At 52.6% G+C, this 27,809-nt stretch overlaps 2 protein-coding genes across 2 annotated transcripts in view; one reads left to right on the forward strand and one right to left on the reverse strand.

The window, feature by feature from the left end:
• Positions 1 to 620: 620 nt before the first annotated feature.
• Positions 621 to 27,700, forward strand: LOC141369885 (excitatory amino acid transporter 5-like). The gene is made up of 4 exons (XM_025871644.1): positions 621 to 755; positions 5,633 to 5,712; positions 23,138 to 23,353; positions 27,655 to 27,700. Exons 1-4 carry the CDS (start codon positions 621 to 623, stop codon positions 27,698 to 27,700), a joined length of 477 nt encoding a protein of 158 aa, XP_025727429.1.
• PODN (podocan) overlaps positions 19,667 to 27,809 on the reverse strand; it is a 48,366-nt gene continuing 40,223 nt past the window's right edge. The window contains exon 11 of the mRNA XM_025871641.2: positions 19,667 to 19,825. The gene's annotated coding sequence lies outside the window, so the exon portion shown is untranslated. The remainder of the gene's footprint in view (positions 19,826 to 27,809) is intronic.

Raw genomic sequence — 27,809 nt, forward strand, 5'->3', positions numbered from 1 at the left:
CTCCTGGGGTCTCAACCTCCCTTTCAGTAAAATGAATGTTGGAATTTTAGGGTTGTCGGGATGACCCCTATGACTCACACAGGTCAAGCAGGTGAACAGTCCTGGCACACAGCGCATACCCCTTGCCTCAGTTTCCTCATCTGTAAAACGATACTCACAGTACTCACTTGTCAGAATTGATATTAGGATTAAATGCCTTGATGCAAGTAAGTAATGTGCTTCTAGAACAGCACCTGGTACACAGTAAATGCTTAATTTATGTTAGTGACTGCTAGTATCTTATTGCTTCGCCACAGTTCTTTCTGGAATAAAGCGGGGGTAAAAATCAAACCAACCAAGCAAGTCTCTGGGCCCCTCCCCTGTTTGAGAGGTGCACTTGGCTTTGAGGTCCAAATCCCCAGACCACGTGGCCTGCTCTAATTTCCCAGGCCCTAATCTGTTTCTGGCTCCTAATGATGCAGCTGGTAATAGGATTGTGGCTTCCCTCTGCGGCAGCCATGCAGGCCATGTGCCCACCTGCCTGCTGAGCAGCCGGAGCCCCTGGCTGGGACCCTGTGCCCTCAGCCGGCCTCACGTGCGTGGAATGGTGCTGTGCCCCGTGCCAGCAGGCTGGGCTCACCATGGCGCCCGGCGCCACCCTGGCACGAGGGAAGGACGTGTGCAAGCGAAATGGACTGCTCATCCTGTCTGTGCTGTCTGTCACCGTGGGCTGCCTCCTCGGATTCTTCCTGAGGACCCGTCGCCTCTCCCCACAGGTCAGCCACCCGGAGCAGAGCTTCTCGGGGCTCCCCGTCGAGGAGGGGTATGTGGGCCTGAGGGATCTGAGAATCTATCGTACTCCATGGCTCCCTGGCGACATGACAGTCAGGGAGTCACTTGGCCTCTCTGGATCTGTCTTCTCATCTGTAGCATGGGTGTGATGAAACCCTGCGGAACTAGGGTGACAGCCGGTAAAATGGCAGAGGGAGTGGTTACAGATGGCATCACCAGGTGAGTGAGAGGCCAGGGCGTCTCATCAGGACAAGCACAGGGTGAAGAGGATGGCAGCAGGAAGAAGGGGCTCAGGCACCAGAGAACACCTCCCACAGCAGCTCAGATGACGAGAGACCCAGGAAGGGTGTTCCGGGCAGAGGTAACAGCTGGAGCGAGACCCAGGGCCATAAAAGACTTGGGTGTGTGTGTGGAGCAGACTGTTCACAGCAGCTGGGAAGTAGCCCGTGAGGCAGGGGCTGGAGCCCCAGCGGCTCTCAGGGGCCCAGCACCGCCGCGAGCCGCTCCGGGCAGGGCAGCGAAATGGTCAGATCTCAACTTGGAGAGATCACTCTGGTGCTGAGTGCAGGACGAGGGAGTGGTGGGACAGGCAGGGGACCGGGTGAGGAGGTGGAGACAGGGTGACACCTGACAGCAGGATGGACGGGGCCCATGTGAGAAGTGTTTCCAGAAAAGGAACCCTCTGGATGTGGTGGCGGATTGGGTGCAGGGCTGGGAAGCAGGGCCGGCCGCCGGGGTTCTGGACTGTGTAACTACAAGGGTGGCAATGCCTTGCCTGAGCAAGGGCCCCTGTCCCTCTCAGCACCCATCTCCCACAGGACAGGGAGGGACACTCCCATGGCACTAGAGAAAACACGATTCTGACCCTTGTTAAAACAGTAAGGGACACTTTGTTCAGGACTACTGGGATAGGTGTTAAGACCATGGGAATAGGGGAGAGAGATCAGGCTCATGTCCGAACACAACAAAGACAGCAGGCAGTTCACTTAGAGACAGTGAACATAGTGAGGGGGCCAACTGAGAGAACATTGCTAAGAGGAGACGTGGAGGGTAGAGGGGTTCTTGATGAACGTAGAGAGGGGGCATTCTCACTAACCTGACGTGGCAGGATTTTTGCTATAATTGGGCCAGGCGGGCCAAAGACGAGGCCCAAGGATGAGGCCTGGCCGAAAAGAGAGCCCCGATTAGCTAGTCTCATGTTTGTTCGAGGAGAGTCTTTGTCAATGGGCTCCTGGAAGATCCCCTATTTCACAAAATTCCTCTCCCTGCAGCTCACCAACACCTAATATGACCTACACCTGGGGCTCAAGCATCAGGTTTCATCTTCCATGAAAAGGGAAACACCCCCCTCCCTGAGAACTGAGCCCCTATTACAAGGGTAACACTGTTAAGCCACTCTTGGCTATTAAGAGAGAGACCTGGACTCTGGAGGCAGCAGAACCTTGAAATTTGACTCTACTTGGAAACGGCTGTGTGGCCCTTGGCAAAATCCTATCTCCTCTCTGGACCTCATTTTCCTTATCTGGAGTGGGGGGCACTATATGTCTATTAGAACTGTCGTGAGAATAAACAAGGACTCATCAGTGCCAGGCATACAGTGGTGCTGAGTGGCTGGTACTTCACTCCTCCCTCCCTTATCTGCTGTCCAAGTCCTACCTGTGTCGAGAGCCATCTCATAGTCCATATCTTACAAAAATTCTTCCAGACCTGCCCCCACTTGAAATAATCTTCTACTCCCATGCTCACCCCACGCTCAGCCTTCCCCTGTAGCCAGCTGCTGACTGTCCCGCTTTGGAGCCTTTTGTGCAGGTGTCTGGCGCTCCCAGCAGATTTTGACTTGCTGAACATCACATGGGCTTTCATGAGCCAAAATGTGAGTCTAGCTCAGGGCTTGTCACAGAGAGAACCCTTGCCTCTTTGCTGAATTAAATGGGCAATGGCACAATCTGCAATCTTTCTTTAATTTCCCTGAGCAACAAAAAATATATTTCCTGCAGGAAGATTATTTTGTGAAAACAAATTGGAATGCTTATTATTAAAAGCCAAGCTCATCTGAGGCCTCCTTTGCCAAAGCTGCCTGCCCCATCTGCTTGGAAATGCAAATGTGTTCCAGTCTGGATTAACCGACCAGATAAACCGAAGAAAGGATGTGGAGTCTTTGATCAGTTATTTGGCAGGAATTGGCTTTCTCAGCATCTTACTTTGAAATCCAGGAGTTGTTTCTATGATCTCTGCCTGTGACTCAGAAACTAAACCCTCCTTATTTTGTAAGCTTATGCAACAGGCAAAAGTTGTAAACAATTTGCAAAATGGAAGCATGTCCTACTTGTGAAAAGAACTTACAAGATCACAGATTTTATCTTTGGAAATAGTATCTCATGTAAAAACATAGATAATTTTGAGGGGTCCCTGGGTGGCTCAAGCGTCCAACTCTTGATTTCGGCTCAGGTCATAATCTTGGGGTTCTAAGATTAAGCCCCATGTGGGGCTATGCACTGGGCGTGGAGCCTGCTTGGGATTCTCTCTTTCCCTCTCCCCCTGCCATGCACGTGTGTGCACACTCTCTCTCTCCCTCTCTAAAAACAAATAAATAAAAATAGAGATCATTTTGAGAGCTTCAGTTAAACCATGGTGAATTTACAATTGCATTCATTTTCCTTTCCTTCTTGGAATTCCACTAAAACTATAGTAATGGAATTTTTTAAAGATATAGACTCCCAAGAGAATATAAAAGGAGACAATTGAGAAAAGAAGTTGAGGGAGTACCATAAATTAGGCAAAGATGGGAAGTGGATAGAGTTGAATGACCTCACTCAGCAGAGCACAGAAAGCTAAACCCTGTGTCTACAGAAGTAGATGCCATGTCAGTTTGGCTCGGAGAACTCCAGAAAGGTTCTGCACTTCAAAGTGCACAGAGCTGCAGGAGGCCAGGTGAAGCAAGGAGGTGAAATCAGGGACATTGATTGGAATTTTGTAACTGGGGCACTTAGGCTGTCAGTCCCTTCCAGTTCATGTAATCAGGGGACTCTTCATCCGCCCATCTCTACCACCCTGCCGGTGCCTCACAGAGAAGCTTGACTTCGGGAAATTCGGTCCACCTGTGTGTGTTGGGGGAGGGGAGGTGATGAGGCACATGTGTCACACAAATGAGTGGACATCTGCCTTCGAGTGTGGGATCCCCATAAGACTGCTCTCAGCTAGGCTTAGGCACATCCTCACCCCCTAGTCGGAGGTGAGAAGAGACTTCTCACTGAGCCTCAGAGAAAAGATCTCCAAATCCTGCTATAAAGGGGATTCTTCCCCCATCCCATTCTATCCAGAGTAAACAAGTCAGACTGTCACCCATCACCTTCTGTGAGGAGCTATCACCTGACAAGTTCCACTCGCGCACACACAAGTTCAGTGCCTCACACTTACAGCCGAGCAGAAAGCCAGGGTCAAAGCTTCTAACAGAAAGACAGGGACTAAACAAACTGAAAAGGGTCTCTAATGAAGCAGAGACAAAGCAGGAATTAGAAGAAAATTTTTAAAATCTTGTCTTAAGTTTTTCCAAGATGTGAGAGAAGATACAGTGACTGTAAAAGAGAACAGGATGCAAAAAGAAGGAACAATCCGAGAACAAGAAAGAATTTTTGTGGGGTGCCTGGGTGGCTCAGTCGTTAAGCGTCTGCCTTCGGCTCACGTCATGGTCCCGGGGTCCTGGGATCGAGCCCTGCATCGGGCTCCCTGCTCAGCGGGGAGTCTGCTTCTCCCTCTCCCACTCCCCCTGCTTGTGTTCCCTCTCTCGCTGTGTCTCTCTGTCAAATAAATAAAATCTTAAAAAAAAAAAGAAAGAATTTTTGGAAATTAAAAATCGACGAGGCAAGATAAACATGTCAATAGCTAGGGTAAAGTTGCAGAAGTCTCCCAGAAAGTAAAACAAAACAAGATGAAAATAGAAGAAAATTAGAGGTGTCCAACATCCAACTCTCTAATAAAAGAGTTTTTGAGAGAGCTAACAGAAAAAATGAGGAGAAAAATTTCACAGAGCATGTAAGAAATTTTCTCAGAAGTGAAAAATATGCACAGCACTATGAATTTAAAAAAAAAAAAGAAAGAAGAAACTCTCATGCCATGGTACATCACCATGAAAATTACAGAAAATCCTTAAATGGTTCTGAGGGAATAAAACAAGTCTCCACTAAGGAATAGGAAGAATGGCTCCAAACATCATAAGCAAAACCAGAATCTAGAAGACAAAGGGAAATGCCTTTGAAAATTTAGAGGGAAAATTCTTTCAAAATAAGAATCTTATATATGGCCAGACTAAATATCCGAGGTAAGGGTAGGATAAAGGCATCTTTGCTCATGTAAGGACTCCAAAGTTTCTCTCCCATTCACCCTTATTTCGTAAAGATTTTCTAGAGCATTGCAAATGATAGTAGAACAGGACAAGGGAGCCTGATTTCTGGTCCTGCACTGTCAATGCTAAGTCCTCTCCGTCTCTTGGCTCAACTGGACTAGAAGATCTTTAAAACCCCTTCTCAGCACCAAAATTCTATGAGTTGGGGCTTTTCAAAGTATCAGACCATTAACCAAGTGTTTAGCTTTGGTGGAAGGAAGGAAGGGAGGAAGGGAGGGACGGAGAGAAAGATGGTTGCAAGTACAAAAACTTAACTTGGATAATGGCCACATAGCTAGTTATGGGGGGGGGTCAAGAGTAGAACCCCAGTCTATTTGGCTCCAAAGCCGGTGCTTCCTCCGTGGACTCTGCCATCCGCGTGCTACACAGGAGCGTGTGGGTGAAACAGTGTTTGAAGACTGTGAACAACTGTGAAGTTGGTACCGCCTGCTATAATCCCCGCTCTTGCTGTATTTTCAGGAAATTAGTTACTTCCAGTTTCCTGGGGAGCTCTTGATGAGGATGTTGAAGATGCTGATCCTACCACTGGTGGTCTCCAGGTGAGGAAGGGGCACATGTTTGGCTGGGAGGTCAGGGCTGGGAAGGGACGGGGTTCTGTACGGATTCGGTAGGCGCCACACTCCTGCTGTGGGCAGCTGGCCTGTGGCCCCAGGTCCTGGGAATAGCATGCTGTGGGGTCTCTGTGGCCACTGGGTTGTGGCACGGGCTGCTGGAGCCTTGGGCTTCAGTGGCACCACTGATTTCCAGCCCATTCAAGGGACTTTTTCGTGACTTGAACAAGTGATTTGGTGTCAGGGGACATGACCTGACTCCCAGGTAACTCAGGGCCAGGGAGGTGAATGCAGCAGGGCATGGGGAAAAGACAACTTTGGAGATACTCACTCATGAGTTGATATCCTGGCTCAGCTGTGCAACCTTGGACAGGTGCCCAGACTCCTCTGAGCTTGTTTCATCTGCAAAATGAGAATAATAACACCTACAATAAAGGGTTATTGCAAGGACTGCCTGAGGCTATACGTATTTGCGTGTGCTAGATGTCGGGGAGGGGCTGGGTTCTTGCTCAAGCATGAAAGACCTTGTATGCCCGGCTAAAGAATTCACACTTTACTCACTGGGGGAGGGCCACTAGAAATCAGTGGAGATACCTGTCCCCTACCACTGACATGCTGGGTGACCTAGAGCCAGCCCCTGCCTCTCTCTGTGTAATGAGCTGGCCCCTTCAGGTGGTGTCTGAGAGCCCTTCTTTGCTCTGAGGCTGTGGGTTTGGAATCCTCACCTCCCAGGACTTCTGTGCAGGGAGGGACGTGGACACACCTCTGAGTCCTGTGTGTATGTTGGTGGGGGGGTAGTGGCTCTGTCCCCTGGGGCAGGGTCATCGGCTTCCCCAGCCTCAGCTCCTCCCCGCTTCCCTCCAGGGCAGGGAGGCCGGGGAATGGTACCCTCTGCTCTCCCCCTGGGGCGGGGGGGGGGGGGTGCTTTGTCAAGTATAGTTCAGCTTCCTGCAGGAAGCATTTAGGTCTCTCAGGACTCAGCCTCCCAAGGATCTTGCTGAAACACTTGCCTCCCTCCCTCCAAAATCTTTCCCTGACTCCTCAGCCCACTCTAGTTGTTGTCTCCTGTTTATGCATCTTTTGAGTCATTCACTGAGTCAGTGAATCAGTGAAAGTCACCAGTAGCTTCCATGTTGCTAAATCCAAAGGACATTCAGTCCCTGCTCTCCGTGACCTCTCTCCATAGCAGCTGATCCACTTGACAGAGCAGCTGATCCCCTTTTCCCTCTTGAATTCCTCCTCGGGGCTGTTGCCTGTTCTCTGTCCCTCCGTCCCAGTCTCTCTTCCTCTACTTCTCAGGACTTCTCTTGTCCATCCTCATGGCTTTGATGGACCACCTGCAGGCCCAACACTCCCAAGTACTCCCAGGCCTCTCACCTGACCCCCACACTCAAACTACCTATTCGACATCTCCCCTGGATGCTTAACACGTGTCTCAAATTCAGCGCAACCAGCTTGAGATTTTACCCCACAAACCGGTTCCTTTCCCTTAGCTCTGCTGGTCCATAAACGGCGGCTCCATCCACCCAGTTCTTCAAGCCCCCTTGCTAATCATTCCCTTCCCACTCCCACCGTCAGCCAGTCCATTAGTGACTGCGGCCGGTTCTTCCTCCCAAACCCAACCCAGCTTCCTACCCCCCCCCCGCCAGCTCCAGACTCCACGGCCCCCTCACCGGCCTCTGTTCCCCTCCCACCTGTTCTCCACCCTGCGGTCAGAACCACCTCCTGAAAAGCCATGTGGGCTTGCTATCCATTAACCTAAAACCCACCCGTGGCTGCCTCGGCGTTTCAAACAAACCCTTCCACCCTTCCCCTGATCTCAGAGGTCCTGCCTGATCCTCCCCTACCTGCACCCCACTTCAAGGCCCCACTCACTCCAGTCCCACGGGCCTTGTAGACCAGACCAACCCTGCCCCATCTCAGGGTCTCCACATAGGCTGTTCCTTTTGCCTGCAACACGCTTCCCCGCACTCTACATCTCTTCCTCCTCCTCTTCCTTTAGATCTCCACCTGCACATCACCGCCTTAGAACGGCCCGCCCCACCCGTCCCTCCCTTCCCCCACCCAGCACCAGCTTCGCTCTGCCTCACCAAGCCCTGCTCCCTTTCCCTGCTCAGCACTGACCATATGTTGTCATCCTGTTTGGACTCACTTGGCCCCTTGTTTCTTTAACTCCCATAGGACCGCAAATGCGGTAAAGGCAGAGATACTATTCTGCGGAGGTTCCACTCTCCACCTAGCCAAGTGCCCGGCACACAGTAGGTACTCCTTAATACCTGTCAGGTGAGTTAGCGAAGGAGCCCAACAATCATGCCCCGTGCTTTCGGGGCACTTGGCCCTGTCGTGGGCACTGCAGATACAGAGACACCTGAGGGTCAGGCCCCGAGGAGCTCACAGGTTGTGAGGGAGACAGACGAGAAAACACAAGGTTACAGGACAGCTGAACAAGTATGTTCACGGAGGAAGCACAGGACTCTTTTCTTCTTCTCCTTATAAAGCATGGGACTCCTGTCAGGCAGCTTTCCCGACCTTGACCTCTGACCATCCTTACTTCCCCGGGAGTCCCCTCTTACTCAGAACCCAAACACCTCAGGGGCAGAGGCCGGGCCCTTGCACGGACCTGGAGTCACACAGACCTGGGGTCCTGCCCTAGCCCTGCCATTACCTGGCTGTGTGACCTTGGGCAAGTCATTTAACTTTTTAAAAAGTCCTAGAGTCAGGGGTGCCTGGGTGGCTCAGCTGGTTGGGCGTCAGACTCTTGATCTTAGCTCAGGTCTTGATCTCGGGGTCGTGGGTTCAAGCCCCACGGTGGGCTCCACACTGCGTGTAGAAACTACTTTTTTTTTAGATATTATTTATTTATTTGAGAGAGAGAGAGAGAAACAGCATGAGAGGGGAGAGGGTCAGAGGGAGAAGCAGGCTCCCCACTGAGCTGGGAGCCCGATGTGGGACTCAATCCCAGGACTCTGGGATCATGACCTGAGCTGAAGGCAGTCGCTTAACCAACTGAGCCACCCAGGCGCCCTGGGTATGGAAACTACTTAAAAAAAAAAAAAAAAAAAGCCCTGTAGTCAGAGTCAGAGGCCTGGGTCCCCAACCTGCTTCCTCCACAAATTATCACGTGATCTTAGGTAAGGCACCCGCACTCTGGGCCTTGGTTTACCCAGCTTACCTAGTGACTAAGGGCCTGTCCGCCTCTCCGAATCCTGGCTCTAAGAGGCCCAGTCTTTCTCCACTAGACGAAAGTGCCTTCTCTGCGCTGGGAACAGAATGTTGTATTAACTTGAGAAAAGCCAGTGTGTGTTCACACATTTCCTTTGTTTATTATACAGTTTGGGCTGGTGCAGAGCAGCTGTGTCATTGAAAAATGGAAGTGCTTTCAATTTCCTACTCAGGGAGAATTAAACCTTCTCAGGGGGAAAATGACACATTTCTGAGCCCCAAACCCTGCATAATCCCTGAACTCGTCTTCTTTTGGCTTCAACTGGTCTGTAATCCATCCATCCATCGGGCGCCCAGTCCCCTGAGCTCTTGCTCCTGGCCGGTTCAGGGCTGGTGATCCCTGTCCTCAAGGGGCAGCCACACTGGTGTGGGGGGTCATCACTTAGGACGGAGCAAAATCACCAGAGCTGCTCTGACCACTCAGATGTCAGCCTTCACACTGGGCTTACTAAACCAGAACTGCCACAGGGGCCCAAGTAGGGGATGGTTTAAAAGTTCCACAAGTGTTTGAATGGTTAAGCAAAACAAAAAACCCCTCAGTCTAGTCCTGCATCTTCCCGTTCTTGGGCCTCTTTTCTCTGGAATCCACTCCAAGGCAGCACCTAGCCTGAGCCCCCTCAGCTGAGTGCATCCTCCCGTTGGCCAGTTGTAGCTTCAGGATTCACGGTGAGGGTGGGGAGCCCTAGCTACTGGCCAACATGGCTGAGAATCTGCAGCAGACTCCAGGGGAGGAGCTGGGGCTTTGGAGTCATGCACTGGAGGTGTGAACCTAATCAAGTCTCTCAGCTTCTGAGCCTTAGTAACCTTCCCTATAAAATGGGAAGAACACCCACCTCCCTTTTGAGAATGAAGTAAGATAGTGTCCTTGGAGGACCCAGCATAGCTCCTGATATATGATGAATGTCGCCTGTTTTTTTCTGACTCATGAGAGCTTCACCAGGTTTCTCCAAGGCCCAGAGGAGATGTTTCATGAAGCCCTCCACCTTGGTTCTGCTGCCCTTTGGGTGACCTCTTCCACCCGCTGCTTACTTGTCACTTCCTCTGGGGAGCCTCTCCGGGCTCAGGCACACTTGGGAACACGGGTACAGACCTGCACCCCCGTGTTTGCGGCAGCCTTCGCAGGCGCACGGCCTAGGTACCAAGCGTGTCCACGTGACACATACGTGTCGCCCTTGCCCAGAGCCAGTCCATGTGCCACGGCTGTCGTAGTCACCTCACCCTCCAGGAACTCTTAGTGCCTCTTGCTTTCCTCTGCCCTTAACACTCCTCCAACCAGTCAGAGGGCCGACAGCCTTTGCCAGTCTCCTGTTCACACGCAGATCCCTTGCTTCAAGCAGCGCACAAATTTAGCAATTTCACTGACAGTTGGGAGTAAGATCACAGGGAAGGATTATATTAAGGAGTGTAAGCCCTTCGGCCATCTCTGGGTTCTCTCCCTCTCTGCATATTAGTTATCTATTACTCTGGAACAAATTACCACAAACTTAGCCATTAATTATCTACCTCTTTCCATGGGTCAGAAGCCCAGGCATAGCTTAGTTGGATCCTCTGCTTGGGGTCTCATGAGGCTGCAGTCGAAGCGTATGCTTAGCTGTGTTCTCATCTGAAGGCTTGGCCAGGGAAACATCTATTTCCAAGCTCATCTGGGTCGTTGGCAGAAGTCATTTCCTGGAGGCTATATGTCTGAAGGTCCAGCTTCTTAACAGCTATCAGTTGGAGGTCACCCTCAGGTCCTAGAGGCTATCAGCGGTTCCCTGCCTTCTGGCTCTCTCCAAAGGCAATGCCCAACATGGCTTTTGGCTTCATCAGGGTCAAGAGAAGGATCCCTCACTCTCCAGTCTTCTGAGACAGTCTTATATAACATAATCATGGGGGTGACATCCCCTCACCTTTGCCATATCCTATTAGTTAGAAGCAAGTCACAGACTCCATCTACACTTAGGGAGGGAGATTATCCAAGGCTGTGGATCACTGGGGTCAACATGGGGTGTATCCACCTCTTTCCTCCTCTCTCCCCACCTTCCTTCTCTTTACCACTATTCTGAGACCGGCCAGAAATCCTGTCTTCCTTGTCTTTCAAAAGTCACCTCCACTCCTGCCCTACTCCTGGGGGCGGGTGGGTGGAGGTGCTGCTCAGCTTCTGGCCCACGTGGCTCATCAAGGAATTTCTTCTAAACGGGGACAACTCTCTTATCATAAAAAATTCTGAAGAATATGAATTCCTCTATCTCTTTTACAGGTACATCGCAGGGCCTGCTCTATAGTAGGTGCCTAATAAATGCGTATTACATGAGTAAAGAGCAGTGGAAGGGCAGCTGAGGCAGAATTCAGACAGTTCAGGACTGACATTTGAACTGACCCTTGGAGGATGATTCAGAGTTGCCTTTTAAAGATGTTTTTGTACTTTAAAAAATTCTATAATTATAAATCCTTTAGAGAATCCAGAAAAAAAGATCCTCCTATCATCCCAGAATCCTAATTCTGCCACTGTGATCTTTTCCCCTATAAATGGTTGCTCTATCTTTTTTAGTAGTGAATCACCAGGCCCAGGGCGTGGCCCTTGGCTGACTGGTTCAGAAGCTCACCCTCATCTGAGTCCCAGAGCTGGTGAGGCCAGTCCTCGGACGCTGGCAAGAGGCAATGAAATACACGAAATGCCGATGCATTCATTCACAGAGATAACCCCAGTTGCCAAGGAGGGCAGGTGCACGCAGTCTCTGGCCGGAGCATTTCTCCCTGTAGGCTCGCCACTCAGGGAACCCACTGGGTCAATGTTTGCTGGGAGGATGATCTAGTTTTTTAATTGTATGGCCAGTGTGATGCCGGGTCTGCCATTTGAGTCTGCATTTAATGCAAGCACATTCAATGACATATGCTGTGGGAAACTGAGAAAATAGTTTTTTTTTTTAAAGAATTTTTTTTAAAAGATTTTATTTATTTATTCGACAGAGAGAGAGAGAGAGACAGTGAGAGAGGGAACACAAGCAGGGGGAGCAGGAGAGGGAGAAGCAGGCTACCTGCCAAGCAGGGAGCCCAATGTGGGGCTCGATCCCAGGACCCTGGGATCATGACCTGAGCCGAAGGCAGACACTTAACGACTGAGTCACCCAGGTGCCCCCGAGAAAAGAGTTTAAAGGAGGCAGGAGGCTGCCCCCATTCAGAGAGCTGTGCTCTTGATGAGCATACCATGCAAGAGGTGGGTGCGCTTCACCCTAAGCCAGTCTCAGTTCCCACGTGCCTCTCAAAGCGTGAGCATCTCCCCGAAGCAGTCGTGATCAGCTGGTGTTCACCTAAAGAAACAGCGGCCCATTTCCCAAGAAAACTGTCTTGAGTGGACTTACATGGAATTATACTCCTCAACTTCATGGGCCACTTAAGGGATCTCTGGGGCAAATTTAATTTTCCTTGGGTTTTGTCTTCTGTACTGACTTCAGAACTGAATGTGCCAAATAAGGGCCTGATCCTCTGTACAGCAGGGAGCCTAACGTCTTCCTCTTGAGGTTTGTACCCCAGTGGCCAAGGTCAGCTTATTTCCTTTTGGGGAAGCTTCCAGCCAGGTAGCTGGAACCGGAGGATTTGATCTTGCCACTAGCTCTGTTGGCTCTGGTTCCTTCCACATGGTGTTGCTGTCGAACACAGGCCCTGCGTGGTCTGGTTCACATCAGCACCCTGCCCCCTGCAGGTGCGTGTCCCTGCTCTGGCTCCTAGATCCCCCGAAGTGCCCGGTCATTGTTCTCAAAGCAGCTTCAGTCATGCCCTGAGTTTGGCTCCTTGGGATTGAGCCCTGGTCCCTTTTCCCTCCTGTTGGGTTAGCCCTGGGGGCTTTTAGCGCCAGCAGATCTTGGTCATAGTATACCCTAGTATACCCTGACCCTAACTTCAAATCGCAGGGAGCAGGGTGTGGGATCTTAGTCTCTTTTCTCCCAGAAGGCCCCTGAGCCTCTCATGCAAACTGAGGCACTTTTCATAACTCTGCATGCAGATCTTACGGTCTCAAGGTCTTAAGGTGTGTCCATCAAACCACAGAAGTCTCTCCTTTCCCCTGGACTACGGTGCTTCTTACCTTGTATTTGCCATTTGAAAATGTTTTCTTTCTTTCCTTTTTTTAAGATTTTATTTATTTGAGAAAGAGAGTGAGCGAGAGAGAGCACAAGCAGGGGGAGCAGCAGAGGGAGAGGGAGAAGCAGTCTCCCTGCTGAGCAGGGAGCCTGATGCAGGGTTCGATCCCAGGACCCTGGAATGATGACCTGAGCCGAAGGCAGACGCTTAACCGACTGAGCCACCCAGGCGCCCTGGAAATTGTTTTCTAAAAATGAAATTGGTTGCAAGGAAATGAGCTATCTCTACCTATGAACACAGAAGCCTCAGACAAAATTTAGAAAATTCTGCCTCCCGGTACATTGGCGCAGGAATAGTCGGATGGTTAGGACCTGCCACAGCACTGTCACGTCCTTGAACTGGGGCCCACCTGCCATCGGTGGTGCTTGGGTGGGTCCTGAGCACTTTGCCGCTCTCCACTCTCTTCTCTGTGCCCCTCTGTGGACTGAGCCCATGCTAATCATTCCTCTTCCACTAGAAAAGTCAATCTGTGGAGGCTTGGGGGCCTTCCTTTCCCATTTTCTCTCAGTTATAGCACCTGTCACTATTCGATCCCTTTTGCTTTTTAATTTATAGTTTACCCCAAAGGGTACTGGCAACTTCCTGTTCCTTTAAGTTCTCAGAGGAGACGTCACTGTTACTTCCACAAAAATAAGTCTATGTGTTTCTTCTTTTTTTCTTTTTCATTCAATGTGATGTCGTAAGAATTGTCCACACTGCACCCTCGTCTCCATAATCTTGTTTTCATCTTCCACTCGGGCCAGAGTTTGCGAAACCCTTTTCCTTTCACTCGACACTTAGGATGCTGCTGGATGTCCTTTTGGGGCATCACTGTGTCCCACGACTCTGGAGTTACCTCAAGTTCTGTTATTTACCACATTCTTGGCCTCAGCCATAAAAGAGACACAATGCCGTCAGCCAATTGACAAAGCCGTAGCCAGCAGGTGCTTTCTTATTTTTATTTTTTGGTGGCCCATCAAGGCCCCAAATGGGCTGGAGTTTGCTTCTGAGCTTGGGAAGTCAACTGCGCCTTGTTTTCACACATCCCCAGACAAGCGACACCAGAAAGCTGGGGTGGGTGGGACCAGCATCTGGATCCAGCAAGGGCCTCTAATTCTCCACTTGTTCTTTGCCAAACCCTCCTCTCCCCTCATTCTTCAGTTTCTTAAACCAGCCATCATTCAAGGGAAACTGAATCCATGTGTTTGCGATTCACTGATGCTGAACATGGCAGAATGTTTTGTAAGCTTCACATCATAGCAAAGAAATCCAAGTGCGTGTGTGGGTTTGTGCGGAACTGTATGGTGTGTATCTTCACCTCTGTGTATGGTGTGTACGTCTGCGTGTGCATATGCATTCCTGTGTGTGTGTTATTTTCCTTTCTGTTTCTTGTAAGAATTTTCAACTGATTTTTCTTAGAATCAGGAAATCATGTTTGGCCAAAGAAACCCAACACTCCCTTCCCCCCCCTTCCTGAGGAACTCCAGCTTGGCAGAAAACACCCAAACACCCACGTTCTGACTTATTGGAGATGGTCCTGGGCTGCGCAGCCATTGCAGTCTGGTTCGGGAGCCAGTGTGCAGGGGGCAACCGCCCTGGGCTCCCCAGCCCACAGTGAGTGGGAGGGAGGCAGGAGGAAGGAGCAGCCTGTGCTTTCGCTCTGCCCCTCAAGCCATGGGGTGACTTCTCTTAGCAAAGCTCTGCTGACCTCTCTGATGGGAGCCCTGGGATCTGTCCTTGGCCCTCTTGCCCAGTCAGCTGACCGCCTTACTCATCGCGAGGGGGAACATGGCCCAGCTGTGGGCTGCGGGTGGGGTCAGACCATCAGCCTGGTGACTCCAAAAACCTCCCATTTTATCAACCGATCATGGGCTCCCATGCTCTTTCCCCTGTCCAGGTGGAGAATTCCTACTCCTCCTGCAAGGATCCATTCAGCAGCCACCTCCTCCAGGAAGCCTAGATTCCCAGGCCAGGCTGGGCTAGACCCTGCTTCTGGCCTCTCCCAATCACAGCCGTGACCCAGGGTTCCGTGTTGTCCAGTACAGGTCTCTCCACCAACTGGCTGGAGCTCCGTGAGGACCACAAGCCCATCTCATTCATTCCTGGGACGCACGGCACCCAGAGCCAGTGTTCAACGTGGGGCAGAATGGGAACGTACCAGAGTTTGGGGAGGTGGGGGAGGTTCTGAAAAGCTCCCACTACCCTTCTTTGTGGAGAACCACTGCCCTGGAGGGTCTCTTTTGACCTGGAGAAAGCCTCACTTGGGCCGCCCAGCCTGAGCCCTCGGTGGAGAGATGCCAGAAGCCCCGCTGGTGGAGGGAGAGGAGCAGAAGACCCATGTCCCCTTCTACCCTGGGGCAGGGGGTGGTTCTTCCTTCCTCTGGAGCAGGGCTCCTAACCATGGCATGGTGGCACTGGTCATAACCAGGCATCCCAGGGACGTTGTTCCTCATGGTAGAGAGGACAGTCTGCAACTGTAGACCAGAGTGGTGGTCCTCCGTGGGAACACTCTGGCTCCCTCACACCTGACATTCTTTGCTTTGTGGGGAAAAAAAAAAAAGGAGTAGGAGTTCAGCTCTCATGGAGTTAGGACCTGGACGGGACCCTTATTACACTTGGGCACAGAGCCTTCCTGGTGGAGAGTGGTTGACTGTGAGCTCTGAAGGCTGCAGCTTTAGTTCCCCAAGCTTTTACTTTCGATTCCGTTCAAGCTTGTTGTTTGCACATTATTTGTGAGCTTGTTATTTGCAAGCCCCAATTAAGCATTGTTCTGGTGCCAAGGGGTCTGGCTGGGAAAGAGGGACCTTCAGAGGGCAGTTGGGGATGACAAGACAGCAGTGTCCCACTAGAACCATGCCTGGCTCTGTACCCGCCCCCCACCCAGCCGTCCTCCTTTCCCACCCTACCCCTGCACTCTGAGCCCCACAACATCTAAAGTGGAACCAAAGAGCTTTGGTCTGTGTAGCTCCAGAGGGCAGGGCTGGGCCCAGAATGGGGAGTTCTCTTCCCTCAAGATGGATTTCATTCTGGCACCGGGAAGGACTTTCTAATAAGCATAGCTAGCCCATATGGAGGGGCTGACGGAAGGTAGTGAGTTCTCTGCCCTCTGAAGTGTGCAAGCAGAGGCGGTAGAGAAATGTGTGCCCTGGGTAAGGGACCTGATTTTAGCCAAATGGGAGTCTGGGCATCCTGCCTCACATCTTAGAAAGAGTTGGCTTGAGGATGGGGGTGTGGCAGAGCCATCTGGGAAGAGTAACTCGGTGCTAACGTGGCACTTGCTGTCAGCTGCTGGGCCTGTCATCTGCTCCGGGGAAAAAGCAAGCCATGATGCTCGGAAGGGCTGAAGGGATTCTCACGGACCCCCAGATGCCTCCTTCCAGCTGCCTTTCTAGTGGACTCCCTGCAGCTACATCCCGGGGCCAGCATGGGGGAACCTCCCTGACGGGGTCAGCCGAGGCCAGAGCCCAAGGACTTGGCCATGGGGCTCAGGGCTCCTTCCTGTCTCAGACATCCTAGTGCCAGGATGTTGTGACTACGGGTGTTGGCATGCTAGTAGACCAGGGTTTGAATCTACTTATCGGGTGGCCTTAGCAAGTTGCTTGCACACTTACAGTGACTGGGAGTTCACTACTTCTCAAGGTGGTCCCTTCCACGGCAGAAAGTTATACCTGGTGCTGAGCTGAGATCTCCTTCCCTGTGCCTTGCCCCACCAATCCCAGCATTCCCCAGGTTTGCTCTGCTCCCTGCTCTACAGCCCCTGCCCCCTCAGCTACTTCCCCAGGCCCACATCTCTGTCACCACCACCTACCTCAGCTGCAAGACACACACCTCCCTCCCCCATCCTTTTCCCAGTAGGTCTCAGTGTCAGGGTGGGTCCATGGCCTCCTTGACAAGCTCCCAGGCTTCTGGCCCCACAGGCAGAGGGCCCACCGGCCCTTCAGCAGCCCCACTCCTTACATGACTCAGCAAGCCGGCAGCAAGCCAACCCCAAGCCCCCTTCCCACATGCTGCTGCTGTGGCTCAGCCCCTGTCCCCACCCCAGAGTCTGTCCTCTCCCCAGTTGTGGAAGCCCGGTCTGGCCCAACACATGTCCGTGCTCAGTTTTATCGTGTCAGAATTGGCCCGTGGTCCCAGCCTGCTGGGGTCTGCGTCGTCCCAACTTCCTCATCCCACACATTAGCTGTTCCTCCCAGCTTCCTGTCCTCTGCAAATCCCATCCACATGCCGTCAGCGGCCTTGGCCAAGCCATTGATAAAAATGGCCAGGAAGGGGAGGCTGAAAGAAGACGCCTGAATCACACCTCCAAGGACCCTCTCAGATTCTCTTCACCCAGGAGAGGGCCCTGCCTGAGACAGTCACTCCAAAAAGTTCCTGTCTGTTCCCAAAAGTTCCAGTGCCGACTGTCTCAACGTCACACAGACATACAGTGCCAGGGGTAGTCCCCTAAACCTGGTGAGGGGACCAGAGCTGGTCTAGAGGACTTGCTCTCAGGGAACCCACAATGGGTGCTTATGGTCATTAGAGCAAAGTTGACCTTTTAACAATCTCGTCTAGAATGACACCTTGGTTTAACATCACACACTCCACAAACCTGCACCCAGACCAGGCCCTGGGCTCTGAGGACCTGGAGCTGAGCCAGATCCAGCCCTTCCCTGGAGGAGCTCACAGTCTGCTGCGGCAGGCAGTCTGAGAAGAGACCATGACATCGTAGAGCAAATGCTAATAACTGGAATGTATTGAATATTTATGATGTACCAGGTACTATGCTAAATCTAGATTAACCCTCACCACCAACCATCATTACCTCCATTTTATCCTCCTGTGGCAACTAAGGCACACAGAGGTTCGGGAACTTGACGAGGGCTCCCAGCTATTGAGGGATACGTGTAGGAGCAGGAGGGAGATGCCTTGCCTAGCCAGGTGGTCCCAGAGGGGCCTTCCAAGGGACGTGGTGCCCGAGTGGAGACTGGACAGATGAGCAGCAGTAGGAGAGGACAGGGAAGGGAAGCAGGAGGGGCAGGGGCAAGGGAACCGGGTTCCTTTGGAATTCCCTGCTTCACCAGCACTTATTCCCTGCCAGCGTCCCAGTTGGGCCCTGGAGATTCAGAGGCGGGCATACCAGCAGAGTGCCCTCTAACTAACTGGGAAGCACGGGGTTCCCTCGGGCGGAGGGTGACGTGGCACCTCAAGGTAGGCTTCCCAGAAGAGAGGACATCTAGGCTGGCCATGGAAAGGGCAAGTGGAAATGAGTGGGGTTGGGGAAATGTGTGTGGGGAGATAGCAAGTTCCAGGCTGAAGGAATAACCATGCAAAGGTGGCTCACGGAGCAGCATGGAGACCAAGGTGGCTGGAGCGTGTGGGTGAGGAGCTGGAGACTGAGTCAGGCCACACTGGACCCAAGGCCATGAAGGAATGTGCAAAGTTCTGAGGGCAGTGGGGAGCCGCCAAGGACTTCAAATGGGATGGGGGTGGAGGGCGGCCAACAGTCCAGGTACTCTGTCCACTGACCCCAGTGCAGTGCACGGCAACAGTGGTGTCTCCCGGGGTCAGGTGGGCATGATACCCACCTCAGCAGCTGGTGTTAGAACCAGTGATGGGTCAGTAAACAGCCTCTTTCACCCTCCTTGAGGAGCCCGGCAGCTGCTGCCTCCCTTCCCCCACCCCTACAAGTGGAGCAGTTACCAGATTGAAACAGGCTGGGCCTTTGAGCCCAGCCTGCACCCCAATCACTGCAATCTCTTGATCCACAATCCCTGGGCTCTGGGTGGTGGCCATATGGCTCAGTCCCAGACCTCTTAGCTCCCTGAGGCTCTTCCCCAGGGCCCTGAAGGACAGTGGGGGCTCCAAGGAGCAACCAGCCAGAGACTGGGAGTAGGTGAGGCAAGGTTACCTATTCTCCCCTCACCGTAAATTACATGCCAGTAGGGGCATTGGAGGGCATCCTCACAGAACCTCCCACTCAGTCTAGAAGCCTTGATCGAGCATCTGAACAGGTGGCTGGCCATCCAGGCTCTACTTGGATACCTCCAAAGATGGGGAGCTCACCATCACAAATCCATCATGGGACAAGTCATCAACTCTGAGAGCTGAACTATAGAGGCATGACATGGACTCTATCACATTAGAATCACGGTCAGCCAAAACTAGAAGACACTTTTCTTCCACAGGAGTTAAAGCAGCTCCCTATCGTGGAGAGGCACTGGGATCTGGGGAAGCCCTGCAGGGTTCTGAATCAGAAACCCCTGGTCCAGTCTTGACACCACAGCTTCCCAGCTGGGTGGCTTGGCCAATTATCTCCCCCTCCCTGAGCTCTATTTTCCTTCTCTGTAACTCCAGCTGCATAGTCCAATAAGGTAGCCACTAGTCATAAGTGGGTTATTGAACCCTCGAAATGTGGCTAGTGCAGCTGAGGAACTTTTTTAAGAAATTATTTTAAATTAAAATTTTAACACTTGCAGTATAAACATGTTTATATTGATTACATATTGAAATGATAATATTCTGGATAGACCAGGTTAAAGTATTAAAATGAATTTCACAAAAAAATGAATTTCACTTATTTTTTTCACTTTTTACAATGAGATCACTAGGAAATTTAAAATTTTACATTTGTGGCCTACCTTGTAATTCCGTAGGACAGTGCCGAATGTTTTTTAAGGATCAAATGAGGTGGATGTTCAGGTGTTTGGGGACATTTAAGGTCCAGACAGATTATGGTTTCTGTGGCTGCCAGGTACTCAAGGGATTGTGTTCTCCATCACACTAGCAAGACATCCTTATTCTAGAAATAACAGAGAACGTGGATAAACAGTACAACAGAATGAAAATCACCCATAATCCCACCACCCAAAGATAGCTACTGTAAACTCTCTCTTGCTAGTGTTTTTTTTCTGTGCTATCCACGTGAGTCCTTGCAAGCCACCCTACCCCAGCTTACAGGTTCTCAGAAAGGTCACTCTAACAGCCTGGCCCGAAAGTGTGGGACCTCGAGGAGCCCCCCACTTGTCAAAGGCGGGACCTTGAACTTGCTTTCTTCTTACCCTAAGTCCCTGGAGTGGCCCATGTGCACGTGGGGTCCACGCTTTCCTTGTACTGAGCTCCCAGTCGTCTTGGCCTCCGCCAACACCCGTGGTCACCAACCTGGCTGCTCCGTCAGCCGTTGCCAGTGGCTCCCTCCCCGCGAGCTCCCACCTTCCGCTACTCACCTCCCTCTCCAGCCAGTAGGAAAACCCTTCCCATTTTGGAGGCTCCAGAGGGGAACTGCTTGGAGCCCAGGTGATGGAATTCTTTCCATGTTTTCCATCAGCCCTCTCCTTTCCAGAGCCCCTGAGTCAGGGCCTTCTTCAGGGTGGCCTTCGGAGGGGCTCTTTGTCCCTTTCTGCAATCTGTTATGGACACGCCTCTTGAGCACAATCCCTCAAACATGTCTGCGCAGGTGCATCTGGACTGCAAACCTGGAGAAGGGTCTCTGTCACAGGAGGCTCTAGGGCTCCCTGCAGAGCTACAGACTAGCTCGGACCTTGCTTTCTCCACCTAACCTTCAATAGGAACATCTTTCCAATGACACCATTGCTTCTGATGGTTGCTCAGAACGCCACTGCATGGGTATGCTGCAATTTTTAATCTCATTCTGCATTGACGAACTAGGGGCCTGAGTCCCGGTCTAATTCTGCACTGACATTCTTAGGTCCGTCCCAGATGTTTCCTCTCACAAATACCACTTTAGGGTCCCTCCCAGTACACTTCACTTAGATGTTCTCAAATGTGGCGAGTTCTCCCTTTTCAGCCAGCCGGCCAATTCTGCGGGATGAATTGTACTGGACCCCACTTTTCCTTCTGTCCCCCATGGCCTGGCACTCAAGGCCACCCCCACTCCCGAGCACAGTCTGTCTGTCCCCCATATCACCGTTCCTCAAATTTGACCTAAGCTCTGACCACACTGTGCCCACACTTGCCAGCCTCTCTGTTGGCTACTGCTGTCTCATTGCCCGGGATATCTGTTCCATCTCCAAATCCTCCTCAGGATCCCAAGAACCACTCACATGCCCCCTCCTCCAGGAAGCCCTTCCTGACTCTCCTAGCTAGAAGTGATCCCTCCCTCCTCTGAGTGAAGAGAGCACCTCCTTGTCCTCTTGCCTATGGTACTAATGCAGCCACTCTGGCTCCTGGTTCCTTGAGTCCACTTATCCCGGACTGTCTCGCTCTGTCTCCTTCCTGCCCTCCTGCCACACCAGGAGCAGCTTGAGTCTGGGGAGAGATTCTGATTTCTTTCTGTGGACACAGGGCATGGCACGGAGTGGGCAAGCACTAAAGGTTTGAATAAATACATGAAGGGAAGAGGGCAGGCCTGGAGTTGGGGCCTGCGTCCCAGTCCAGCTTCTGCTAGTGTTCCGTGTGACCCTGGGCAGGTCGTCCTCTCGGGGCCCCTGCTTCCCTGTGAGATGAAGCAGTTGGGACTTCGCTGGGGGGGGGGGGATTCTGTTGCAGTCAGCGGGCTGTTTGGCCCTCAGCTGATGTGCTGGCCCCAGGCTGGGGATAATCTCTCTGGTGGATAATAATTGCAGGGCAGCCCCCCATTTCCCTTGCCTACACAATCCCATTATAAGCCCTTCAGGATTTATGTCTGAGACCCACCCTAAGCCCATCACTAACATATGGCATACTGGCAGGCAAGGGATGAACAGAGATTGTAAATATTCATTCATTCATTCCTTCACTCAGCAAGCTGCTACCAAGCTGCACTCGGCTGGGCCCTGTGCCTGACTCCGTGGATCCAGCACTGAACAGACCCAGACCCTGGCCCAGTCCCGGAGGCACTTCCATTAAACAGTCAGCCACTCAGTGAGGTGGGGGCTGGGGCAACGGACAGCACAGGGCCTGTGGAAGCCCAGAGAAGGAGCCTTTGCCCCGGCCAGTGGTGAGGGAAGGCTTCCTGGAGGAGGGGACCCTTCAACTGTGTCTTAACAGAGCAAGGAAGAGCAGGGTACTCAGGCAGCAGCTACAGCCTGAAGTGGGGAGAAGCTTACAGTGCTCAGCTTGATGCTGGTGCTGCCTGAGTGTAGTCTAATGATAAGAGGAGCAGGATGGGGAGGGATTATCCACTCTTGTTTACATGATTAAACCCAGACAAATACTTCCTTTATCTGAAAGAATGAAAGGGCTTTGGGGAAAAATCCTTTTGGCAGCAAAGCAAAGCACAAGCATCTCCTTAACTAATCTCTCAACCCCACCCCACCAACAGCCAAGAGGAGAGTTAACTCCGAGGCTGACCTGCACTGGTAGGCCCAGAGCCCAGCGCAAGGCAGGGTCAGGAGCCAGGGGGAGAGAGACCCACAAGCCCCCTCAACACAACCTCCCAAGACGATGACGAAGGGGAATCTGGGCTCAGGTGGTAACCCAAGATGGCCATAGGGTGGCACCTCTCCGAGAAACCACGGCCCCATTTCAGAGATGGGATCCTGAGGCCCAAAGATGTCCCACAGGCAGTGGGCAGAGCCAGGACCAGGACCCAGCCTAGGCTCTCACTCACTCCCATCATTAGTTCCTTCAGCAAGCCTACAGTTACCCCCTGCCTGATCAAGCAGCCCTGAGAGCTCACACTCCACACGCACTGGGGACCCACAGAGAAGTCACACCTGCCCCTCTCCTCTCAGGTCCTCAGTCTGATGAAAGAGACAGGTAGACAGGGATAGCCAGGGTCATGACAGAGGCCAGGGACTGTCCCTGGGGAGAGGCAGGTAGTCCGAGATGTCACCAGAGTGGTGACATTGCGCTTGGTCTTACCTAGTGAGTAGCACTTAGGCCGAGTGGAGGAAACTGGTAATGACACCAAAGGCAACAGCACTGGCAAGGGCCTGGAGGTGTGCAAGGGTGTGGTGGCTGCCCCCGGCGTGGGCCAGAGAACAGAGCAAGAAACCAGGCTAGAGGGACCACAGGGATGGATTGCTGGGGGGGGGGAGGGGCGCGGATAACGCACATGCCTGCACAGTCCCTCCAGCTCTGTGAGGGTGCCGGGCAGAGCCAGGAGGGGTGTGAGTGGGTCCGCCTGAGTGGCCCCCCCACCCCCAGACCCTGACCCACATCGCTCTCCCAGCTTGATGTCTGGCCTCGCCTCCCTGGATGCCAAGACCTCCAGCCGCCTGGGCATCCTCACCGTGGCGTACTACCTGTGGACCACCTTCATGGCAGTCATCGTGGGCATCATCATGGTCTCTATCATTCACCCGGGCAGGGTGGCCCAGAAAGAGACGACAGAGCAGAGCAGGAAGGCCATCATGAGCTCCGCCGATGCCCTGCTGGACCTCATCCGGTAACTCTCACCCTGACCCTCTGCTTGGGAACGCCATGCCTGGGCCGGGGCCACTGGCTCCAAGGCCCTGGCCCCCCATGTCTGCCAGAGGCCGTATAGGGCATGGGGAGGGGGTGCCCAGGGTCTGCTCTTGATTTCGTGTGGCCACAGAAGCCACACAAACAGCTCAGCCCCTGTGCAGCCCGCTGGGTTCACACTGCACTGTGTGTGTCCATCAGACTGAGAGCACCTCGAGGGCAAGATGGGGTTCTGGGAGCCACGCCCCAGCACGCAGCCTGGTACCAGGCAGGTATCAGTGGCTGTTTGCTGACTGAGCTTGCTTGTGTGCACCCAGCCTTTACTGAGGAAGGCCAGTGGTCACTCCCCTCACCACCTTTTCCTTCTTGGTCCTCTTCTTCTTGCAGACAAGGGAGTGAGGCTCAAAGAGATGAAGTGACTTTTCCAGGGTTGTCCCGCAGGCAGGTCATGGAGCCAGGCTTTTTGCCCAGTGGTGCCCCTGCCTGAGCCTCATGGATACTGCTAACCATGTGTGGCAGGGACCTGAGTCCTCCTCCCAGAAAGCGCTGTAGACCCAGCAATGCATCCAAGTCCAAACCCCTTTTCCCAAGACTCCATGCAGGCCATGCGCCTCCTCTCCATCACTCATTCACCCCTGCCAATGCCCGCCCTGTGCCAGGCACTCAAGCCTGGCCCTAGTTCCAGAGGAGAGAAAGGTTCACAAAGAGACAGCAACAGCATGGGGGTGGGATTCACAATGAGGGAGGCAGGGGCTGTAGGTGAGAGCGAAGAGCAGGCTCAGGGGAGGCAAAGGGAGGGATGAGTGGAAGTACCAGGGAGCCAGGAGCCCATTCTTTGTGAAGGCAAAGGTGTGCAAAGGTCCTGAGCTGAGAGGGAAAGCATGGGGAGAAGTCCTCACTTGCTCAGCGTGACTGGGGCACGGGGCAGGGGGTGGAGAGGACAGTCACTCTCCACTGCTGGAGAAGCGAAGGGGTCCTATCATGAAGGACAATGTAACCCAGGCTGAAAGCTGTGTTTTATCCTAAAGGCCACAGGAAATGGGCTTGGAACACAGAAGCGGCATGATCCCATTCAGAAGGCCCCTTCTGCTGCAGGGTGAGGGTGAATGGGGGGTGAGGGCAGAACGGGAGGACAGGCAGGGAGGGGGACACGATGGTGGCCCTGGGCACAGGGAGAGGGCAGACTGAAGGCTGCTCGCAAGGTAAGACCAGCAGGAGCCGCGCAGGGCAGAAGGGAGGAGGTCATGGAGGAGGGGGCAGTGTTGATCTCAATGGCCTGAACACCCAGGTGTGTGGTCACCGAGTCGCCGGACAATGCTAGAGCAAGTGTGGACACCCTGGGGAAGGTGTCCACCAGTGGTTGGCTGGTGGAGCTGAGTCTTCGGGAGAGTCTAAGCTGGAGATGGACGGTGGCAGGCTGCCCATCTTGGGCCACCATCTCTCATATCCTGCATCCAATTTGTTGGCAAATTCTGTCAGCTCTACCTTCAAAATAATATCCCTTGTCCCTTCTGTCCTCCCGTGCCACTCTCCCATCTCCCAGACCACTATCATGTCTCACTAGAGGGTCCAACCGGGTCACCCTGCTTTCTCTCTGCTTCCCTACAGTCTGGTCTCAGCCCAGCAGCCAGAGGGATCCTGCTCATGACTCATCACACGTCAACACACTCCGCAATGTTCACTATGGCCTATAGGCCCTTCCTTCTTGATGTACCACCACATACCCACGGCCTGTGATCTCTGTTCCAACTCTCCCTCCCCTCCCTCCAGCCCTGCAGGCCTCCTGCCAGTCCCCACATATCTGTAAGATCCCATCCTGGTGCCTTGTCCTCATCACAGCCTCTGTCTGGCTGGACCTTCCTGTAGGGGTGCATGGCTCCTCCCCTCACTCCACCTCTGCTCCGTGTCACCTCCCAACCTCTGTCACACTCTCTCCTCAGAGACTTTATTACTACTGGACATCCTGTGTGTTTATTTCTTCTTGTGACTCTATCACTGCATAACATGTTCCACGAGGGCTAGATTGTTACAAATCTGTTCCCTGCTGCACCCTGGGGCCAAGAACAGCTCTGAGGAGGTGCTCAGTGTTTGCTGAAGGCAGACACGAGATACAAGGTCACAGATGGGGTTGGGGTCTGAGCCAGAAGAGGAGATTCGCACAGGGAGAAGGTGCCAAGCATGTGGCTCCCCACCACGTTGGAGGTTTGCGTAGAGCTGACAGAGCAGGAGCAAGCAGAGGGCCAGGAGGGGAACCAGGAGAGCAGATATCCTAGAGGCCAAGGGAAGAAGAATTTCGAGAAGCTTCATTTCTAAGATCCATTATTTCTAAGATTTGGTGGCTATGATTCATCCTTTCTTGGATTCTATGATTCCAAACAGCCTTTCCTCGTGGTGGAAGGAGCTGGTGCTCGGGAGTCCCCCCCCCCCCCACCACGGCGTCCCCTGCTGAGGGGCTGAGGGCTCTGGATCGGACACACGTGTCAGAGTCAAATGTTCCAGGAGTGGCTCCTGCTCTTGGTTGCTTTTCACGTGGTGAAAACTGATCCTTCTGGTTTGAGGCTTTTCCCCAGTTGCTCTCAACCCCAAGGCAAGTTGTTTTGCAAAGCTGAGTGGTTTGACATCACGGTCACTGTTTCTTAGTCAGAGAGTGGGCAGCTGAGAGCAGTCACATGCTTGCAGGGACAGGGAACCATTACCTTGGCGATGGGAGGTCTTGTCACAACTCTGTCAATAAGACAGTGTGACCCTTCCAGGCCTCAGTTTCCCCGGCAGTTTTCAAGATCCCTTCTAGCTCTGTGGTTTTGAAACACAAAGGCCTACACACCAGGGAGAAAGCTGCAGGGCTTGAGCAGAAGCTCCTGGAGGTGGGTTCTGGGAGCTGAGGTTGGGAGGACAGTACAGAATCCAACCTTGAAGACCTTGAAGCCAGGCTGAAAGGTTGGCTGTTATGCTTTAGAAACAGGAAGCTGGTGAGTTTGGGAAGGATGGATTGGAACAGGGCAGAGTGGTCAGGATGTGACTGGAAGCAGGGGGATGCCCTGTTTGGGGTGCAGTCACTTCCGCTCCACTCACCCCCCCCTTTATAAGGCACCCGCTCTGGGTGAAGACGTTGCGCTGAGAGGGGCAAGTGCAATCCTGCACCAGGCTGTCCTCTGTCTTAGGACAGAGAAGAAGAATGCACCGGACACTCTCAGAGACTCTTCTTAGATGCTCTGACATTCCGAGAGGCTGTGCAGAAAATGAGAACACCAGGACGGAAGGGGCCCCCTCACCCTCGCTGTGGCCCAGAGCAGGTGGCCAGTGAGCATTGGTAACTGAGAACAGGGACAGCCAGGGCAAGGAACTGGGAAGTGCGGGCAGGTGTGACACAGGAGAAGTCAGAAAGACGTAGGGACCAACAGAGCAGGGGAATAAGGCCGGTGGCATACCTCAGGGCCGGGAAGATAGCCATCTCTCAAAGATGATTCCAGAGGAACACAACAGGCCATGTCCCTGGACAACTCAGAGAGACATGAATTCATTTCCCAAGGCTCCAGAAAACCGACGTCTGCTCAGAGTGCAGCCTCACAGAAAACAACCCAAACAAGTGGATGCTAATCAGAGCTGGGCCCCTTCTTTTTTTCCCAATCTTATTAAAACACCAGAGAGATGAAGTAATGACTTGGCTCTACTTATCGCTCCCAGTCACCCTCTCAGAAGCCGTGCTTGGGAAGGGACAACCCCCACCTGGGGGGTTGGGGACATGGGATTAAGGGCAAATTTGGAATGTCACAGTCTTGGGACATAGAATAGGTAAGGAGAGGAGGTGGCAGGCTGTGGCTCTGCCCCAAGTGCATGCGGGAAGGCCCAGGCCGGAGGGTGTGTGTACTTGATGCACATGGCTATTGTCTCCCAAGCACATTCCATGTGCATTTATGCCACCAGGAGCCTGGAAAGTCTTCCCATGGGCATTCAAAGTCAGAAGAAAACGTACATTTTCCTGTTTAATAATCAAAAGTGTAATTCTCCATTAAAGTCTGCAGGATGAGTTCATCGATTATGAGTATGAGCACGTGTATTAGTTAGGAGTTGCTGTTGGAGGCTAGTTAGAGAAACCCAGAGCAGCAGAGGCTGAACTGCGGTAAAGGCTCATTTTCTCCCAAATCAGCAGTACAGTGGTGGGCAGCTCATGGGCAGCAGGATCCCATGCTCCCCCCACCATGTTTACCACTTGGCTTTTGTCATCAGTGTATCTCATGGTCCAAGGAGGTTGCTGAAGCTCTAGCTATTACATCCATGTTCCAGGCAGAAGGAAGACAATTGGAGGAAAGGACCAAAGGGTCCTGGCTGAGTGGGCACCTTTTCAAGAGTTTTCTGAAAGCACCACCCACTGACTCCCACTTCATCTCCTTGGCCACCCTTTGGTGAGAGAGGCTGGGAAACAGGGAGCCCCACTGGTC

This window comes from Callorhinus ursinus, unplaced genomic scaffold, assembly GCF_003265705.2.
Source record: "Callorhinus ursinus isolate GAN/ISIS: 27379988/994484 unplaced genomic scaffold, GSC_fseal_2.0 scaffold9, whole genome shotgun sequence".
In the NCBI taxonomy this organism is placed as follows: Eukaryota; Metazoa; Chordata; class Mammalia; order Carnivora; family Otariidae; genus Callorhinus; species Callorhinus ursinus.

What these genes read in the sequence shown, in the direction of transcription:
- LOC141369885 (XM_025871644.1), top strand. Translation starts at nt 621, where the DNA reads ATGGCGCCCGGCGCCACCCTGGCACGAGGGAAGGACGTGTGCAAGCGA. An exon ending in CCCGTCGCCTCTCCCCACAG is followed by an intron (nt 756 to 5,632) that starts GTCAGCCACCCG and finishes CTGTATTTTCAG; the next exon opens with GAAATTAGTTACTTCCAGTT. An exon ending in CTACCACTGGTGGTCTCCAG is followed by an intron (nt 5,713 to 23,137) that starts GTGAGGAAGGGG and finishes TCGCTCTCCCAG; the next exon opens with CTTGATGTCTGGCCTCGCCT.